The sequence below is a fragment of the Psittacula echo genome (assembly GCF_963264785.1).
Source record: "Psittacula echo genome assembly, chromosome: 1".
Lineage (NCBI taxonomy): Eukaryota > Metazoa > Chordata > Aves > Psittaciformes > Psittacidae > Psittacula > Psittacula echo.
Window position 1 is genome coordinate 65,187,549 of NC_137735.1, and position 21,634 is coordinate 65,209,182.

A 21,634-nucleotide genomic window follows, 5' to 3' on the forward strand; every position below is an offset into this window, starting at 1 on the left:
AGTTCCATGTGCTAGAGCTTCAGCATCCACAGAAAATAGGCATGAAAAACATAAAGATAAGTTGTCTCACACAGTTAATAAAACCTGAAGTGATCCTGTGATATGAAGTACCAGTCACTCTGGAAAGCATTCAGCCATTCCTGGAAACCTAGAGGTAATTCTAGTGGAGAGAGGTGATAGTCAGAGTGACCAGAGGACTCTGCAGTCAAGAATGGCCTTTTCCAGATGCAAAGCTGCATCCTTTGTTCTCTATTTGCAGTACAGATCATCCTGCGGTAATCACACCAAGGACCAGGTGAACTCAGACCTACTTCTACTTCATCACATTTTTATAGTTTTTTGAATTAATGAAGTCCAGTCATCTGTTTCTAAGTAAATTAAGAAACTGTGTACTTTTGTTTATCACACCACTGAAACGTGTCAACAGAATTGTTTATTACTCACCTTTAGACTACAGAAATCCTGCTATTTAAACATGTAAGATTCCAAACTAAGGTGAAATCACATAAAAACAAGCTAATAATGATCTATTATTTGGTTAAAAATAATCATAGAGAATGCTAAAACTAAACAAGAGAGTTATTTCACTGTTACCAAATACTGGGTATTTGGAGGTCAGATTCCTGTAAACACTCAGAAAAACAGCTTTGCATTTCATTATCAAAAAGTATCCATTATCCTCATTGTGTAGCAAATCCTGTACACTGCAGCACTGTCCTAGTATGCAGATAGTTCTTACTTAAATTGAGACATCATAGACTTATATACCCTAAAAGGGACAGAGCTTTCATGGAGCAAATGGACAGCAGACAACCCACTTTCCCATCAGTTTCATGCTGTCTTTCAAAACACACAGAGTAAGAATTAGATCTCTATGCCAGCTATTTTTTTCTTCTCAGACAAAATAATTAACACAACTATTACCGTTGACTACAGCTTTTTCCCAGATAAAGACCAACTTTGATATATTTTTCAAATGTGTGCATGTACAAGCATGTGTACCTTAGGCACAAAGTAGCTTTCCTGTAGAAAGATTGTTTTTCCCGACTCCATAATGATTCAGATACATCAGGAAAGGGAGGAAGCTGCACCAGACAGAATTTGCCTCAAGACTGGCTGATGCAACTCAAGAATTGTAGCCAAAAAAGTGGGTGTCTGAGCTGGGGCTAGGAAAGGGAAAGAAATGTGCTCATCTGCAAGTTACTTAGGGGCAAGTGGGGCTCTGGGACTATACCCCTGCCCTCCTCCTTTTTCATACTTTTTTATTTCCAAAATGCAAGTTTCAATTTTAAACAAACCTCTTTCTAGACATACACGTAACCTGTAATAGCAGTTATTTCAATAATTATCTCCCTTACTGCAGGTCCTCTCTCAAAATTCAGGAAAAATATTGCTTGGTTTACTTCTTTATGTGAATAAAATCCCAAAGACAAATAAAATTGTAGGCAAGCCTTTTGCTGAGCAAGCTAAATCTAAAACAAGTAAAAAATTCTAATTTATTCCTCAAACTGTGGAAAATCAGTTTGATACAGAGTCATGGACACAAGGTTGTGATGTTAATTTATATCACATAATTAAATTTTGAAACGTAACAGAAATCAGATACAGGCATGCAGAGGGGTTCCTGTTTTGATTTGTGTATACTATGATAACAAGAGCAGTATCCAAACTCAAAGGTTACTCAATTTTTCACCAGAGCTTGCTTGGCAGGAAACCACTCACAACCTTCAGCCTTACCAGGCTGGGATGCCACACATTAAATTTATGTCTGAAAAATGCAATGATGAACTGAAGCCACTTCCTGAAAAGTCTGGTATATAATAAACCAAAGCTTTCATAATTTTTGGTAGCACTAAGTGTTGGGTTTCCATAAGTTCAGGCAACATTTGCCTATGGTCCAGATCGATACTGAAACCCATCAACAGAACGGCTCTAGTCTAGTCAATGAAAATGAGAACTGTGGAAAACTAAAGCAGATCAAAGAGGGCTATAATGCTGTAATCAGGGCTAAAAGTTCTCTAATTCAGCAGCACTTCTTAATGGCCTCCAAACCTTCAAAGTCCATGAAAATACTCTTCCATGTTTCCTTTTCTGTTGTGTTGGTAATTCAGCCACTGACCAGCTGGAAAAATGTCTCTGTAAGGGTCCTTTACCCCCAAAAGGTAAGGTGTTAAAAAACTCTTTTCCTGAGCTGTCAAACAGATACAGCATCATGCTGTTGTCTCTTATTCTTTTGCTAGGCAACTTACTTCATTTGCAATTACTTCTCATGGCTTACTAAAAGGAGTTTCTTGCAAATAATTCCACAACCCATGGTAGTACTTGGATAATGACAAAGACTAACTGCTCTCACATTGTGTATGTGACAGATCTCTCATAAGAAAGCCACTCAGAAACATTTTTAGTATGTTGCTGGCACTTTGCTGTGCCTCCTTCCTCATTCTGTTAACTTCTTTTCTTTTGTTGTAATAGTCATTTCAACAGAGGGATGATGAAGCAGGATGCCTATGGCTTATCAAAAAGATGACTGAAAACAAGCTACACAGCCCTAAAGAAAGTTTTATCAGCTGTTTTAGCTGAACAGCCAGGTAACACGTTTATAGAGGAATCTTCCAGCTGATGATCAGGAAGACAGATTTTGCTACCTCCATGTAGTTATTCAATATTTTCTTCCATACCTAGATTTTCTACCAGTACCCATGCCTCTGACACTCCCACTCCGGGGTTAGATGTCTAAAAGTGCAACTTTTTATTTATTTTTATTTGTTTAGTTTATTTTACAAATCTGGTGTGGAGTTCAGAGTTGGATTCAGCTCTACTGTGGAAGGGAGGCTGTGGAGATGGATCAAGGAGGCTGTGTAGCACATGGGCAGATCCAAGCAGTGTTAATGGCCAGGTAGACAGAAGTGAACACACTCATCATCAGTGAATTTGTACCAGTTATAAAACAAATGAAATCCACTTGCTCAGTGCAATAACCAAACTTGCCAGGCATCAAGCATCTTGCTTGCAGATGTCAACTAATATGGCCTCTGAGGCTAATTCGCTTGGCCCAGTCAAATAGTCTTTGATGAGACTGCAATCCTAGCCAAGCAGTCCCACCACTACTACCGCTCCATGATATCTCCTAAGTACTTATTCAAACTCCTGTTGGTTAAGCATGTTAGAAGTACAGCTGAGAAGGAAGGAGAGGAATGTAATTTACCTTGCACTAAACACAACTTTCACAAGAAGAAAACAGGCGAAAAAAGGGAAAAAGAGAAATAGGACAAAGATCTCCACAACCTAATGGAGGAACAAGAACATGAAGTTTCTTTTCTGACTGAATAAAAACACCAAGAGAGCAGGAGCAAAAGAGGAAAAGAAATCATATTTTCTAACTTGCAAATCAGCCTTTCAGAAAGTTCACCACCTCCCCCTCCAAGACCTTCTCTCCTATCCTTGTGAGTGAAGGGAAGCAAGAGCATCCGATGTGAGGAAACACCTCATTCAGCAAATGCACACTCTCATCTATAAAAAACTGACTGAAGAGCTGAACAGTTTCAAGGGTTCATTCTACTTACACTCTCATGTGCTGGGTGAGAATATTTACTTTCAACCAACAGAGGTTGGCCAGAGCACAGCTGGCATATAGCAAAGATGCGTCAGTGACTTCCATGCCTGGGATTAATGACTTTTAGCATGCCAAACTGGCCTTCTTACAGTAATATGTGCCCTTGTATGTCTGTGTGCAGAATGTAGAGAATTAAAAAGATGAAGGATTATTACAGGAGATCAGAGATTTTTAATAATGTCTGGCCTCAAGGAAAGACTGACCCTATCTCCTGAACTGCCCATTCCTTTTTTAAATGCAGATTTTATTTTTAGGGCTATTCAAGTTTCCTTTCCCTACAGCTCTGACTCCTGCTGTGTGCACATGTGGATGTGTTTACACTGAACATTTCTACAGCCTCTGGATTTCATGTACTGAAAGAAGACAAGCACTGCTGGTGATAAGACAATTCTCACACCAAAGATGAGGATTTGAAACACATCATCTGAAAAGAAGTTAACAGATGTTTACTATATTATGACAGTTAAATCTGATTTCAAGTAACTGTACAGTAAGTAGGCTGTAACATATAGATTACTCACAAGTGTAACAGTGACCAGAATGTATGGCGTGTATGCAAAGCATGGCCCAAAATTATTACATAACTCCAAGAACCTAAGTACCCTCTACGGACTCAAAGCTTTCCATGCCGAAGTCGATGACCTGATAGGAAACTGGGACTCTACACATACACACTATTAGCTAAGAAAAAGCTTCACCTTCACTGGCAGTAATTCAGAAAGACTTACTTTGTATAGCACTTATCCTACTCAGGGCCATTCAGGTAGAAAAAGCTGTGAGAGATCACAAAGAATTGCAGGAACTATTCTTGCAGCAAGATGAAATACAAACTATCTTAAATTCTACACAGCAAACAGAAATCATTCTGATCTTCCCCTCACAACTAATATTGGTGCACCTATTTCATAACAGCATAGCTGTGTGTTCTGCTCAGCCATTAACAACAGCTTTGTAAGCAAGTGTTGCAAGGCCTTATAGCTTTCTGATATGCCTATGTAGCTGCTTTTCTTTCCATTTCCCCTACTATGTGCCAGGTTATAGAAACACTTCCAAGCAGCAGATTCAGAAATAGAAAGAGTTCAAGGCCAGGTTTCACACCTGCAACCTTGCAGATCTGGGCTGCTCCAGCTCTGAAGACCAGTCTCCTTATTATAAATCCAAGGCTTCCTCTAACATCCAGGTTTTATGTTCAGTAATTCTCAATGAAGTTTATGGGGTTTTTACTTATTTGTTTGGGGCAGGAAGGGATGGGAAGAGGAGGGAGAGGGAATACAACAGCAGCAGAAAGCTATCGCAAACACCCCATATGCCTCCTGAGCTCCAGAGTTAGGGGGGTGAAGAATAGGAAACAAACACCTTAAAAACAAAACAAGCCCCCACGTGATACTAGTATGCTATGCCAATGTACGTGCCAATGGGAAATATTGACACCTAGGGGGTATTCAGATAGAAAAAGACATCAGCAAGCACTGTGCCTTAAGAAGTATATTTTGGTTTGTTTAGAAAGCAAGTTGTTCTGTAGTTGGACAAATCACCATGCAAGACCCATTTTTTGATTCCAGGTATGATTTATGCAACTCATGGTGACTCTCTGTTCATCTTGAATGGATTGTATTACACTGTCTACCTTACACAGGACTTTTCTTACCTGAGTTGCTCTAGCAGCCCTGCAAAATAGCTTAATAATCTCTAAGTGTCTGGCACAGAAAAAGATTAAAACAAAAAACTGTCAATTTTGCTCCAAGACAAAGAAAGTATGTAAAAAATGAAGTAAGACTCGGAGGGAATAAAACTGTAACTCTGCATTGCCCTCTAGAAGAAATATAAACAGAGATCTTTTCCGATATATACTGACTGTCCAAATGGAAAATAAATACCCAATGACATTTTTAGAAAAACAGGATAAACAACTCCCTGTCCTAGCTAATAGTCTTTGTCTCCCTGCACAGAGAGACAGAGAATGCAAAGTCATTTGTACATAGCTAAGACTGCAAGCCACAGGAGTTTCTGTAGTGCTCCTTAATTCAGTCTAAAATTCATTTGGTGGGAGGAAGAGCTATTTCCAGAAAAAATATAAAAATTAAAAAAAAAAAAAAAAAAGAAAAAAAAAAAGAAAAGAAAAACCAAATGAACCCATGTCTTCATTTCAGAAAGCAGTAAAACTCTGGAAATGATCCTAATGTAAATCTCAGACAAAACTGCATTTTGCTGAAAGAAGAACTTGGGGTTTAAGGCACATATGAAAGTAGCTCAGAGTTCCCCATTAAGTTTAGTTCTACTTGAGTCACTGAGATGTCAAAAACACATCAGAGCGAAAATTTAGTAACTAGTTTACCACAAAGGAAAGAAGTTGAAAGGCAAACAGACCGTATCATCTGTGACTGAAGTTTGTCTTTCAGGAAATGAAGATCCTTATAGTAGTAAATAGAATACTTGAATTGTTTGCAAATAGGTTTAATCATCTAATTGCTATGTAGAAGGAAAATCTATGCACCATCAGAATTCAGTACAGCTAATTACTAGAAGGCAAAATAAAGATTTTTATCAAACATAGTGTGTGTTCTTCAGCTATTATTATCTATCAATATTTATGCCTCTTACAGCCCCTTCCTGGGTGGTTGCTGCACACATTTTGTGTGCAGTCAAGAAGCTTCCCGACTGCAAACATGCTTTTAAAAAGAAAAGCTGGCCCGCACCCTGCATTTCCAATTCAAACAGTGATTCCAAAGCCTGTTAACTCCCTGGAGCAGCTGATAGTTAAAGACTTGTTTCCGCTTTTCTAACAATTTCCTGGTTTGCATAACAATCCTAAAAGAAACACGCTCAAGAAGTTTTCCAGCACAGAGATTTTGTCTTCAATATATGTCTAGTTTCAATGCATAGAATATTTATATATGATCACAATAACTTTAGAGTTACAAATATATTTAGAGTCTACAAATATATTTACATATAAATATGTGTCAGCTACTTGGTTTAAAATAAGATTATGATAATTTTGCCATATCCAGGAAATACAAAACACTGGCTTATGCCTGGTGCTTAACTCATGCCATTGTGAATAAAGAGGGGGGAGGGAAGGGGTTTAATGTTTAATTTCCTGTTAAAAACACACACAGGATAAAATCTTCCAAAGAGCAGTTATAAAACATGCATTTGTTAGCCAAGAAACTAGGTAAATATGGAATGAAGCCCAGGCTCACTTTTATTCCTTCCCCCCCCCGCCCCAAGAACAAAGTGACTGGAGGCCACGGTGCATATTTGGAGGCACTGAGGTCTATTTAGTGACTAGTTAATTAATCAGCCTGTCTGACTTACGCACCCTGTATCCACTGGGGTAGTTCCTCAGATAACGTAATGACGCAGTTTTGCTCATGGTACTGTATTGCCATGTATACTGCACACGTGCCAAGCAACTGTTGTTCCAACTACTAGCTACCTTTCTGACACAACTACCTGGCTAAACACAATTAAAATAAGCATTAGCATGTAGTCAGTACCTACTAACAGCCAGTTTTCTAGCAACAAAAGATTGAGAATACCACTACATTCAGTAGCAGCTGGAGACACTACAAAGTATATATATTTTTTTTTTTTTAAAGTTACAAGGGGAAGTACTACTGTCAGATCACACTCAATGCCATCCATCCTGGAACTGTGACTTTACCTGCAGCAATTCAGTCTTCATCACAGTTCTACGCATAATGACGTATTAGGTTATTCTGCAACTCATCACTAGATCCAGACAAGTACCATATTTCTATATGATATGTAACAGTTACAGCCTTTAACAATTCCAGTTCTTCTCTTTGTTAAGATGCCCAAATTAGACAAAAATATGGACTGTGTTTAGAAGAAGTCGAACGTTTGCAACAGTTTTCAATAGCAATATTGTATTTGGGAATTTTACAACAAAAATAATCCATAAAATACTTTCTGTCTATTATGTTAGGGTCAAGGTCAGGTCCTCAGTGCATACCTTGCAGCTTGGAATTGGAGAAGTTGTGGTATTTCTTGTGACCTGCTGGGATTCACATCCCAAATTAGATGTAAACAGCTCTGTGAGTGGCTTCAATTTTGTTTTGTTTTTGAAATGAGGATAAATTTATTATTGCAGGTATAGCTCAAGAGCTTTCGTAGCTTTTGGAAGCATATTATTCAAATTAACACAGCTTAAGCTTTTTAAGTAGATGAACCTTAAACACCTTCTAGTCAAGGCATTTAGTTTCATATTTGATGCAAGAAAAGAAAGGCACAGAGATTATGTATCTCCCTGGTGAATTTAATCTGATGGCAGGCATGCTGAATTTTTTGCAGACTCTGTAAAGCTGGCTTTGAGACAATAAACATTCCTGAGTTTATTTCTAAAACTTGCACTTAACAGCTATTGTAGGTATTTGTGCTCTTTTCTTAAGAAATCAACCACTATTGACCACTGATTTAATGACAGTTCATCAATGAATCTCCTACTACTGCACGAGCTCAAAATCTTGCCATTTATTTTCACTTGCTGGACTTTGTGCCCTGATCCAGTATTTCTTCATGTGAAAAGGCAATTGACTAACAACATTATGAGGGAGGAAAAGGAATAGGGTGGAGAAAATCTGAAACACAAAATGAGCCCTGACTTGCCTTCTCAGTACTCTACGTACCCCCGAGCAGTGAAATTTCAGGAAAACAATTATGTTTCTGGCCAACAGTCAAAATATATAAGATGTTATACACCCTTTGCTTCACTGTATGTTGCTACTGCATGCAAAAGCAAGATTTTTTTTGCTTTGCTTCTCAACAGTAAGGCAAGTTTACAAGTATTTACTGCTAGTTACATCAACGTATTAAAGATTCAAGTGAAGTAGTAGTATTCCCTAGTGCAGTGGTGACCTGAGCTTTTAATCCAGATGAATTTGACTGTAGAGTGCATTAGCTCTTCTCATAAAAGATTTGCTTTAATTTTAGCTCTCTCTCCATTTATCTTATGGCTGTGTGATCTTCAGTAGAGGTCAAAGAGATTTCCCCAAAGAAACAGGAGCTGCTTTTTTAGAGGGGAAAAGCATATTTAAGACAGTTCGTCCTACTTTAAACGTAAGTCACAGGACAGTTCTTTTTATGCTTTCCTTACTCTGTTGTTCTCCTTCCTTCATTACATGTCCTGGAGCAATTAAACAAGCATGCATGTGCAGGCAACAGACATACACAAATGAAACATGAAATGAAAACACCTGTGGAAGACAGGATACACAGCCCATCTAATGCAAAGACTGAAATTATTAGTAACATCTTACCATCATCCAGCTCAAGACAGAGATTGTAAACAGCCAGAGGCCTCTTAATACGTTGTCCTTGTCTTCTTGATTGCCTTGGTGGGGCATTTGGAGGAGATACTGACATAGAGATTGGCTCAGGAAAAGTGGCATCAGGCAGGGTTTTGAAAATCTGCAATCAAGAACACAAAGGGTGTTAATTATTTATCGTGAAGAGCAACCTGTGTAATGCAACTGTAAACCATTATCAAACAACATTTGTTTTGGATTTCATTCAAAGCAGGCAGGAGCCAAAAATCCATTCCTTCAAGTTTGGGAGTATGCCGTGGGTTTTAATGAGTGCTTTTAAAATAAATAAATAAATAAATGAATAAAATATGAAAATAAGCAAAAGCACTGTCTACACATTAACCAAGCTGCAAATCAGTTAATCCAAAGACAAAATATTTGCAGCCACACTTGCCAGCTAGGATGGAGGGGAAGGGGAAAAAGGGGGATACTAACTTTATAAACCAGTAACTGAATAGATTTATAGCTTTAGCTAGGACCTATCATTTTGCCAGAATACCCATTTTAATTTTCAAATCTTTTGATATCATTATAATATCATTCATCTTAATTTAAAACAAAACAAAACCATACTCTTGAAGACAGCAGGAGGAAAATTTTAAGGGGAGGGGTTTTTAGGCAGAGATACCATGGTAACATACCATGTGAGAACTTTTTCAGTTAACTATTACATATTGAGTCACATTTATATTAAATGATGATATCCACAAGGATACATATAAAAAGGATCGCATTTCTTGTCACCATTTTATCTTTTGAGTCATGACCATTAGCATACCACCACTTCACACAAAATATCATGTAATTTCTCTCTGGATTAACCAGCAAAGCAGATTTGCTCAACCTGACAGCATTTTTATTTTGAGTGTCATATACAGGGTACAGTCTAATGACGCTGCTTTACTTCTAGAAAATTATCAGTATGCTAATATAGAATTTAACACAAGCCTTTTCCAAGTGATCACGGCAGATCCACACAAACAAACTAGCTTAGTACGTACTTGAACAAAGTCAAACCAGCAGATAAACACAAACAGCAGCTGAACAAGAAAAGCCCTGTGTCTGTACAGCACCTTACAGCAACTCAACATGGTAACACAACAAGATACAATGAAACAGTATAAGGTATTCTTGTGCTCTGCAACTTCACACTGCCACATCTCTGTATAGGAAATATTATAAAGAGGAGACTCATAATGAATCTTGAAGGGAAAACTTTTTATGAAGTAGAAATTCATGCAGAAAGTATGAAGAAATGCCACAGATAACGCATTTCTGGATTATTGCAGCACATGTCAGGTGTAGCATGAAACTGCAAGCCAGCCAGGCTACTCTAATAGGTGAGAAAAATGACATAAGCATCCTGTGGTAAAGCACTCAAGACATCACTGAATATTAACACATGTAGGAATAAGATGACCCAAGAATCCAAGCATACATTGTTTTATAGCTGCTTAATCACAGTTCTTGTATTGGCAGGTAGAAGACTGTACTGTTAACAAAATGATCAGAAACACCATTTTCCATGAATACGGTGGAAGAATTATCATATTTCCCAAAACTGGGCAGCAGCAGGCAGGAAGCCTATATATGGTGTGCAAAGGAAAGTTCCAGTGGAAATATTATCTTCCTTCCCAATAAGTGAATGTTGCTGTGGGGGAGGTTGAATGATGTCATTTGAACTTCCCCATACCAGTGTCAAGAAAACTGGCTCCCACTCCTTCACATGCCTATGAAGGATTATGAGAGAACCAAAACAGTACAAAAAAAACTCTCTAATAACAAAATATTTATAAAGAAGAAAGGAAACAGTTCAACCTGGTCCTCCCCAGTATAGACAAAGCAGCACTCTCAGACAGTGACAAAGTTCTAATTGCGCTCAGAGTGCTAAAGTCATCTCTTAAAACATGGTGTAATATATAATAGCAAAATCTAATGTGCACCTCCATGGCACTTGGCTAACAGTACCACACTGCCCCCTTATGTGTATTTACAAAGCTAGATTGAGCAGTTCTAGGGATAAATATTTGCTTCTGAAAAATTCAAAAGTACCAAAACTTTAAATGCCGTATTTTCCATGAACTAAGTGTTGCATTTGGGCTCCCTGGTAAATAATTCTCTGCCAAGAGGTTTCAGCATGTTGTTTACTATGTCACATTCCGCAGCTGTGTTTATTTGTACAGCCTTATCCACACATCTTCACTGAAATTAATGATGGTAAGAAGAACAAGTATTCCCCAGGAGAACTTCATAAGCCATGAGCTTTCTTGCATGCATTCAGGTGGCTTGCACAGGTTGCAGTAAAGTTCTTATGGTTTTTTATCTTACTAGTATTTCAATATACTCTTCTAAAATATAAGAAACTAAGAGAGCCACAAAAGGAAAACACAATCAAGAAAACCACAAAGGCAACCCTTACTCAATGATACCCAGCGCCAGATAGGCAACAGAATAATGAATTAGCAACAGGTATGAATCCAAGCCGACTTCTACTTGCAAGTATCTATGATGCAAAAAAGATGACTGATGGTTTGTTCTGGTTTATGGGGGGGGAAAAACCTGATACAATAATCAGGAGAAATAACAAGCAAGCAGTGGAGTCACACTTCAAGCAGTGGCAGCCCTGCACATGCTAGCTAACTTCATATCGATACCAGTGGCAGGCAGTCATGAGCTGCCCAAATAGTTCTCTCCTGCCAGGCCCATCCCCTATTTTACCTGACTCTGCTCTTGACTTCTTCTTATAACAGATTGGTAGAGAAGTCTCCTTTCTGGGATAAGGACAGTAAGTAGTATATTGCTTTCTAGGAAGCACGAATCACATCCCAACAGCTCCAGAGTAGCAAAAAGCCATGTGTTCTCCACTGGGACCAAGGCAAGGGTCCACACAAACTCCACCTTCTCACTCCTACAATGCAATGCTACAAGCTGCAGGACTTATTTCCTTGTGCTCACGTTCGATATCTGTCTTCACAGAGAAGAAAAGGATTCCTGAAAGGCACATTTAGATATGTCCTAGAGAACACCACCTCTTGACTATCTGCAGAGCAAATTTACCCATGCAGAGCAAATTGAGACCAACTGTCACACTCAGCAATGAAATCACCAAGTATTACAGACTGCCCTGCAGGATTCTGAGACACACGAAAACAAAGAAAGACAAACCAGAATCCCTCCAAAAAACATACACACAACCACCAGAATGACCATTAGGGTTTAATTTTTTTTACATAAGAAACAGGAAACATCCTACCCTCATGTGTTGCATGAAAAAGTATACTTGGAGTCATTTTTGCTCTTTCAAGCAGTTCATATTTATGTTCATCCCTACTTTGGTATTTTTGTCTTTTCAGTATGAAAATAAAAGCCAGTAGAGCCCATTGATAACTGGACCTGCTTTTCAGTTTTCTTTCTGGTGCAAACCAAAGCTACAGCTCATACCACAGTTTTGCAAAGGCGAGCATCTGAAAAGCAAGCAGAAGGTCAACCTCTGCCCTAAGAAGTGCACATACAGCATTCAGCTTCTCTTTTCTGCTTTACTTTCACTTAAATAGAAAAGTACTTTTCATCATGCCTTAATGGATATTTGCCTGCTGCACTGACAGAAGCACTGTAACATTTGCCTTAGAACAGAGGGATGGAGGCATGCTTTATTTCAGTTGTGGGGAGAAAAATGTTTTGGGTTTGGTTTCATTCAAATTTGCTTCTAGCCTTATTATTTAAATGCCATTCAAGTATAAATGTTTCACAGCTAATAAAAGATGCTGCTGCAAGAAGCACACTGTGTATGCACAGAAGACAGAATCCAAAATCATACACACAGAATGTGAGCACCTGAAATGGTACTAACGTTGTGTTTTGACTGACCTGCACAACAGCATGGGACCACATCTGACTAAGTTGCAGAGTACCTTCTTGCACTGCAAGCTGTTGCTATCAGACGCACGGCTAAGCAACCACACATACACGATCAGATGGAAATCCTCCCATGGAAGAGGAGGACTGGAACATGCTATCTAACAGAAGATCTCTTTGCTACTCCAAAAAAAGCCTCTCTTCAAGTAGAAGTCAGATCTACCACACATCTGGATCATCACACATCTGGACTGCAGACGTTACCACAGCTTAGACTAATGCCAATATAAAGATAAGAATGAAGTTTGGTCATTGAATTATCTCATTCAAGAAGTAATAAAAATGTACTAAACCAACCTGAAAAATCAAACGACTGCACAGTCACATCCACCGTTACAGTTTTTGAAACTGCAGCTAAACTGCATTAGATTATAAAATACCAGTTCTCTACAAGATAGTTCTCAAAAGCACTGGCATGATGCTATTAACCTATGTGGGTACACATTCAGAAGCTAAGTGAAACTACACATATAGCACTCCATTTTATCAAGCAACAAATCCAACTGTTACTCAGTCCCATCCAAGTTAGTCACATACTTTAAATGATTGTTTAGGTCTGATGTTCAATGAAAGCCAAATTTAAAAGTGCACACTGACTTAAGAGGTGGATCAGTCTTCAAGCCTGTACTGTAAAAGTTACAACAGAAAAGACGAGACTCTTGTCACAAGCCATTTAAAACCCTGGTATGTTTGACCTATTTCTCTCTATGCAAGAGCACAAAATGGATTCCTTACAAGGTTAAACAAACCACAAATCATCTTGGATGTACACTGCTAATAACAGCTCTGTCTAGAGCAGTGAGCATCATCCCTCCATAAAACTATTCCAATTCCTAAACCTGTGTTCCACAAAGTCTAGGGAAGCATTTCGTAAGAGTAATGAGCCAAATTCAACATATTATCATACTGTATTCTACCAGCAGATCCACATGGCAGCAGCCCAAGGAATTCTGCCAGATTCCCCTTAATCTGCAACAACAGTGTTGGACTCTAGATCCTGAGCTCTTACTAGAGCCCATTTTAGAAATTCAAAAAACCCATGGCTGGGAGGATTTAACTTGGCCTATTCCGCAAGTTTATGACTAGATGCATAGTTATACATGGAAATGTAGATTAGATTGTGCTGCTACAAGAGAATACTGATCTGTTCTTTCTGGTCTCAAGCAGAACTAATTAATGAATTTCAGTATGTTTCCCAGGAATCACTTTAGGAAAAGACCCAGACATCAGGTCATCTCTGTCTGCTTTGTATCACTGGGGTAATTAAAATTTCCACTAAAAATCAGTGGGAGGCAAACAGCAAGGACAGGGTGGGATGAAAAAGAGAAGAAAAAAAAAAGCCTTAGTAATAGAGCTAATTAGGATAAACTTATAAAAAGTCATTAACAGCTTAAAGCTGTGCCACGATTTTATTGCAAGACAAAACCTCCATTCACTTTCATAACGCCTACCACACAGAACATGCATCTACTTCTTTTGAGTACATGAGCAAGAATCAGAGTACCAGAAGTAGCTGTCTAATGCAAAGGAGGCTAGATTGTGCAAGGTCATTACAAATTCCTTGAAATTCAGGTAGTGTTATAGCCTCCACTACTACAATATTTTTTAAGAGGACAATATTTCTCCAGACAAGAACATCAGTACAAGTTTTTACTTGGGTAATTTCCCTTCAATACATACTTGATTTGCAGTTGGTAAATAAAAGAAACACACACAGTCACTTCAACTGATGTTTATTGAACATTATAAATCATCCACCCAGGCCACATATGCTGCTCTATCCTTACATATTTCATGGGTATGGTACTCCTTGCATTTCCATGACAATTGGCTATAATATGCTGACCAAAGAATACTTTATAAATTAGCAGCTAACGGGATAGTGCATGAGAAACTTATCATCACCATGGTCTTTTCATGACTTGGCTTCCTTTCAAGGTAATGCAAATCCAGTTCAGGTTAGGTCCAGCAACCTGTACAAAACAGAAGAACATGTATTTCCATTAGAGACAAAAATGCTCAAAACAAAAGAGGCCAACTATGTTAGTTGTCCACAGTGTGCTCTTACATTGATAGGCATTCTAAGCTATTTTTCCTCTTAACATAATGAAGGCATTGGTTGTGCCATTCTTTTTGCCATTTCCTGCAAACATAAAGCAACAATGTCTTTTCTGTCAAGTTATAATTTTACTCTAGATATAAGCATTTCAGGAAATGCAAGGTGAAAATAAACATCTTGAAACACATTGTGGTAGCTCAGCCACTAATTGAAACCACTAGCCACTAATTGTACACTAACTGCAATTCATTTCTTAACAGTAAAATCTACACTCAATAAGATGAAGAGTTCTAGATTAGGGGTTTTTTAACTTTCTGAAGGGACTGCAGAAGCGAACTGGAGCTATTAAAAGTTTAATCATAACAGAAATTGCAAAAGATCAATTTCTGGAGAGCTAGGACAGAAGTTTCAGTTCAAAACTGATTTCTGCACCAATTCTAACAATTTTTTAGGAAATTTCTAGTGCACTGAAATCTTTAGGAAATGATCCTATGTTACTGTAGTTTCTTACTTTCTTGCATTTTACTTTACTATGGAAAAAGTTACATAAACCTGGTTTATTTCCAGTTTTAGTCAACATGATTTCTTCTTCTGTTTCTCAAACATGATTCAATAAATACAGAACATGTAGAATCACAGACTGGTTTGGGTTGGAAGGGACCTTAAAGCTCATCCAGTTCCAACCCCCCTGCCATAGGCAGGGACACCTTCCACTAGAGCAGGTTGCTCCAAGCCCCATCCTACATGACCTTGAACACTGCCAGGGATGGGGCAGCCACAGTTTTCTCTGGGCAACCTGTGCCAGCGCCTCACCACCCTCACAGGGAAGAATTTTCTATCTCTCTATTTTTATTTTTATTCTTTTTTAACATCCACTAGAAATTCTTGACACCTAAACAGAATCTGTATTCAGTGACCAAAATGCAATAAAGCTCATTATGTCTAAAAATCATATTAAATATTTTTGAAAAAGGTTTACAAAATCTTCAATAAAAATTATTGAAGATTTTGGTAATTAACAAGTTAATTAGAACCCTTAAGCAACTTACCTCTCCAAGATTACCATTGTGTCCACTCCAATACAGGTGTGCTTGCCTCCACGTAGTTATCTCAACTTTTGCACTTCAGCATCTATACACTGTAAAATCTGATTTGCTGTGCACTGGCTTCCATGAGATTGCACAGGATACAGATTTTCTGAGCCTTTGGATTTTGAGGCTTGAATTCCACTACAAACCACAAAACACCTTTATACAATATTCCCAGTCATTATACTGGTGGTAGAGGGGATTAGATCAAGAGTTGAAAGACACCTGAAGCTAAGTCTCAAGAGGGCCACCAACCACATAGCATCAATAATGCTCTCGATGGTGCTGGGCACACACTATTTAGTTAGAGTGCAACAGAGGATGCAGCCTGAAAAGTAAACGGGTATAAGTCAAAACCAGAAACAGGAAACATCCTTGGCTGTGAGCCAAACCACAAAGCTCTATGAATAAACAAAAAAATAAATAAGTAAACCAATCCATCCATCCATCCAAGGCAGCTTTTCATTGCAAAGATACCATTTGCTGAGACCATCTGCCTAGCAGCCTGACTACCCATAGCCAAATGTAACACTGCTTTCAGGGATTTGTGGATACCATGGATCTCAACCTCATACTTAAACTGGCATATCTGCTACTTTCTCTTCTCAATGCAAAAGGAACTAGAGCTCTGGACAAACTGCAAATTACAAAGAGTGACAAAAACAACCAAGGGAATTTTCAGACAAACCTGATGTATCTGTAGACCCTAAAAGCCACTCATTTGTCCTCACTACCTCAAACCATGTAATTCATGTTTGAGCTATAATGAAGAAACTAAACATAGCCTGTAAAACATGACACTACAGTCTGGAGGACAGCTGTGAAAGGATGAAAGAAAAGAAATCATACCAAGGTCAAAACCGTGTGTCTTTTGATCGCTTGTGGATTATGAGTCTGTTGACTCAGCCTTTCTAAAAGTAGCACTCCTGATACGAAGACAGCAGCTTCTACCAGATCACATCTCGCTCCACCTTTTAACAATTCATGAAAACGCTCCTGATAGCAGCCCATTCAGTGCTATCAATGAATCCATTCTATTCATTGAAGGAAACGAGAGAGTTAACCATATACCAGGCTTGCAATACCTACACATTTGTCCACTGCACCAGCAGAAACAGCAGATTCACCTTCTCTTCTGTGCTCACCTACTGTGACTCACATCAAGGACAGTATTTTAAAAAGGTTGTCCTTCCCTATTACAGCTACACATAATAGTCTTGTGTATCTTGTTTAGTTACCAGAAATACTTAAAATAAAAAATAAATAAATAAAAAAGCCTTCAAATTAAGATTAAATACTCTAATTACCTAGCTTTCTAAAACATGACATACTCCTAGTTACTAAATGTAAAACAATGCAGAAGGAGAATGTTTGCGTGTACTTTTTTCTTGAAAAGAGCATGAGAAGTCCTGAGAAGATAAAAAGTGGCACTTACAAACCGAAGTCAGGAGCCAACAAAAGCAACAACCATGACCAAACACACTACAGGTAAGGATGATCTCCCCTTCATTTTCAATAAATAGATATATATATAAACATTTATGCACACACACAAAACAAAAAAATATATATGTTACACCTAGTTTTCTACAAAAATTATTAACAGAAATATAGTTATGCATTAGACCGTCATGAGACAGGTTAGTTTCAACCTACTGACGGTGTGTTGTCGCAGTAGTAATCCTGCTCAGTATGAGAGGAACTGCAGGTTCAGACCTCTGGTGCGTGCGCTTGGCTGAGGAGCCACTTGCATGAGGCTACCATCTGCGGGCTTATGACTTAACGCCTCTAAGCCAGAATGCCGCCTAGATGTAGCAATATTTTTTTGGGGACCTGACGAAATTCACCCATGGGTCCTGAAGGAGCTGGCAAATGAAGTTGCTAAGCCACTGGCCATCATATTTGAAAAATCATGGCAGTCAGGTGAAGTTCCCAATGACTGGGAAAAGGGCAACACAACCCCCATTTTCAAGAAGGGGAAAACGGATGACCCAGGGAATTACAGACCAGTCAGTCTCACCTCCATGCCTGGCAAAATCTTGGAGCAGATTCCCCTGGAAGGCATGCCAAGGCACATGAAAAACAACAAGGTGTTTGTGGCTTGGTGACAGCCAGCATGGCTTCACTAACAGGAAACCCTGCCTGACCAATTTGGCGGCCTCCTATGATGGGGCTACAGAACTGATGCACAAGGGTAGAGCAGTTGATGTCATCTACCTGGATTTGTGCAAAGCATTCAACACTGTCCCACACAACATCCTTGTCCCTAAATTGGAGAGACATCAATTTGATAGGTGGACCACTCGGTGGATAAAGAACTGGCTGGATGGACGCAGGCAAAGAGTTGTGGTCAATGGCTCAATGTCCAGATGGAGACCGGTAACGAGTGGTGACCCTCAGGGATCGGTGTTGGGACCGGTCTTGTTCAACATCTTTGTCGGTGACATGGACAGTGGGATTGAGTGCGCCCTCAGCAAGTTTGCCAATGACACCAAGCTGTGTGGTTTGGTTGATACACTGGAGGGAAGGGATGACATCCAGAGGGACCTCGACACACTTGTGAGGTGGGCTGATGCCAACCTTATGAAGTTTAACCATGCCAAGTGCAAGGTCCTACACTCAGGTAGGAGCAATCCCAGGCACAGCTACAGGTTGGGCAGAGAAGAGATTCAGAGCAGCCCTGCAGAGAAGGACTTGGGAGTGTTGGTCAATGAGAAAATGAACATGAGCCAGCTTCAGTGTGCACTCGCAGCCCAGAAAGCCAACCGTATCCTGGGCTGCGTCAAGAGGAGTGTGACCAGCAGGTCGAAGGAGGTGATCCCGCCCCTCTACTCTGCTCTCGTGAGACCTCACTTGGAGTATTATGTGCAGTTCTGGTGTCCTCAACATCAAAAGGACATGGAACTGTTGGAACAAGTCCAGAGGAGGGCCACGAGGATGATAGGGGACTGGAGCACCTCCCGTATGAAGACAGGCTGAGAAAGTTGGGGCTGTTCAGCCTGAAGAAGAGAAGGCTGCGTGGAGACCTCATAGCAGCCTTCCAGTATCTGAAGGGGGCCTACAGGGATGCTGGGGAGGGACTCTTCATTAGTGACTGTAGTGATAGGACAAGGGGTAATGGGTTAAAACTTAAACAGGAGAAGTTTAGATTGGATATAAGGAAGAAATTCTTTACTGAGAGGGTGGCGAGGCACTGGAATGAGTTGCCCAGGGTGGTTGTGAATGCTCCATCCTTGGCGGTGTTCAAGGCCAGGTTGGATGAGGCCTTGGGTGACATGGTTTAGTGTGGGGTGTCCCTGCCCATGGCAGGCGGAGTTGAACTAGATGATCTCAAGGTCCTTTCCAACCCTAACTATTCTATGATTCTATTGAGAATATACCCCTACATTTGACCCCCTATCACACTGTCATTGTACGAAGCATCAGAATGAAATGTTAAGATCTTTCCAAATGACACTGTTACAACTCTAGACATCCACAAAGCCTCATCAGTGTTTTCTTCTCCACAGATTTCCCTGTTGCCATTACAAGGATTTATATTATTATTGCCTTGCGTAATATTTTCTGCTCTTTGTTCAAATACATTTTTTATCTTCCATTATGACTGCAGGGTCTTTAGAGGCACTCTCTGCAATGAAGTGTAAATGGCATGCACACAAAAATTTTGGAAATACAGTATTATCAGCTGACCAACACATTTTGTTTAGTCAAAAATCTGTTAAATGGTTTTAAATACACCAACCCTCCTGGTGAGGCAAAGCCGACTAGAATTCTGAACAGTATGTACTAAAACAGAAGCATACATTGCACAATTATATGCAGAGTTGACCCTCATCATAGGGAAGTGTGTAGTCTGCCTGGAGCCCGGATCAGGGATATCACCAAGGCGCTCCCCAGCCTGGTGCACCCGACAGACTACTACCCGCTGCTGGTCTTCCAGACAGGTGGGGGGGAAGCTGCTTCCCGCAGTCTGAGGGGGATGAAGAAAGACTACAGGGCCTTGGGGCGGATGGTGAAAGAGTCTGGGGCTCAAGTGATCTTCTCCTCACTTCTTCCATCTTCCGGTGATGATGTGGGACTGAATGGGAAAATTCAGTCTGTAAACAATTGGCTACGAGACTGGTGCTTTAGGCAGGGCTTTGGGTTCTTTGATAACAGCTGGTTTTTTAAGGCTCCAGTCCGGATGATGGCACGTGGGAAAGGTTTAACTCACAGAGGCAAAAGGATGCTGGGGCATGAATTAACAGGGCTCATTTGGAGAGCTTTAAACTAGATTCGAAGGGGGATGGGGTTGTAACTGGGCTTGCCCCAGTGGGGCAGCACTCTAGAATTGATGAAGACTGGGAGGCCTCCTATAATCCTAGGGTGAAATTGGTGAGCTCAGCTCCCTCCTTGAAATGCCTGTACACCAATGCGTGCAGCATGGGAAATAAGCAGAAGGAGTTGGAGACCTGTGTTAAGTCAGGACATTATGATCTGGTGGCAATTACAGAGACGTGGTGGGACAGCTCACATGACTGGAATATACTCATGGAGGGCTATGTCCTTTTCAGGAAAGACAGGCCAGCCAGGCGGGGTGGTGGGGTTGCTCTTTATGTGCGAGAGCAGCTGCAATGTACTGAGCTCTGTCCAGGGACAGGGGACGAGCGAGTTGAGAGTCTGTGGGTGAGAATTAAGGGGCAGGCTGGCAGGGGCGATACTGTTGTGGGTGTTTGTTACAGGCCACCAGATCAGGGTGAGGAAGTTGACGAGGCCTTCTACAGGCAGCTGAGAGCGGCCTCACAGTCACAGGACGTGGTCGTCGTGGGGGATTTTAATTTCCCTGATGTTTGCTGGAAGGACTACTCAGCAACCCAGCCACAGTCCAGGAGGTTCTTCCAGTGTATGGATGATAACTTCCTCATCCAAATGGTGGATCAGCCAACCAGGAGAGGAGCGCTGCTGGATCTCATCCTCACTAACAAGGAGGGACTGGTCGAAGCAGTAAAGGTTGAGGGCTGCCTTGGTTGCAGCGACCACGAGATGGTGGAATTCAGGATCTTGTGTGGTAGGACCAGTACAATAGCAAGTAGAATTGCAACCCTGGACTTTAGCAGGGCAAACTTTGGCCTTTTCAAGCAATTGCTAGGGGAAATCCCATGGGCAAGGCTGCTTGAAGGTAAAGGGGCCCAAGATAGTTGGTTGACATTCAAGAATTGCTTATTCCAAGCTCAAGAGCAGAGCATCCCGACACGTAGGAAGTCAAGGAAGAGGGCCAGGAGACCTGCGTGGCTAAATAAGGAACTGCTGGGTATGCTCAAGTGGAAGAGGAGAGTTTATAGGTCATGGAAGGAGGGGCTGGCCACTCGGGAGGAATATAAGGCTGCTGCTAGAGGATGTAGGAAGGCAGCTAGGATGGCTAAGGCCTCCTTAGAATTAAATCTGGCCAGAGGGGTCAAGGACAACAGAAAGAGCTTTTTCAAATACATAGCTGATAAAACTAACACCAGAGGCAAGGTTGGCCCACTGGTGAATGGGATGGGTGCCCTGGTGACAGAAGATACAGAGATGGCAGAGTTATTGAATGCCTTCTTTGTCTCAGTCTATTCTGCCGGAGGCAGTCCTGAAGAGCCCTGTACTCCTGAGACCT

General features: G+C 40.3%; 1 protein-coding gene across 1 annotated transcript in view; it reads right to left on the reverse strand.

Annotated features, from left to right (window-relative positions):
* ARHGAP10 (Rho GTPase activating protein 10) overlaps window positions 1-21,634 on the reverse strand; it is a gene marked incomplete at its 5' end in the record, with an annotated part of 156,700 nt that overhangs the window by 30,232 nt on the left and 104,834 nt on the right. The window contains one exon of the mRNA XM_080639076.1: window positions 8,896-9,046. Coding sequence (XP_080495202.1) covers window positions 8,896-9,046 — 151 coding nt within the window. The remainder of the gene's footprint in view (window positions 1-8,895; window positions 9,047-21,634) is intronic.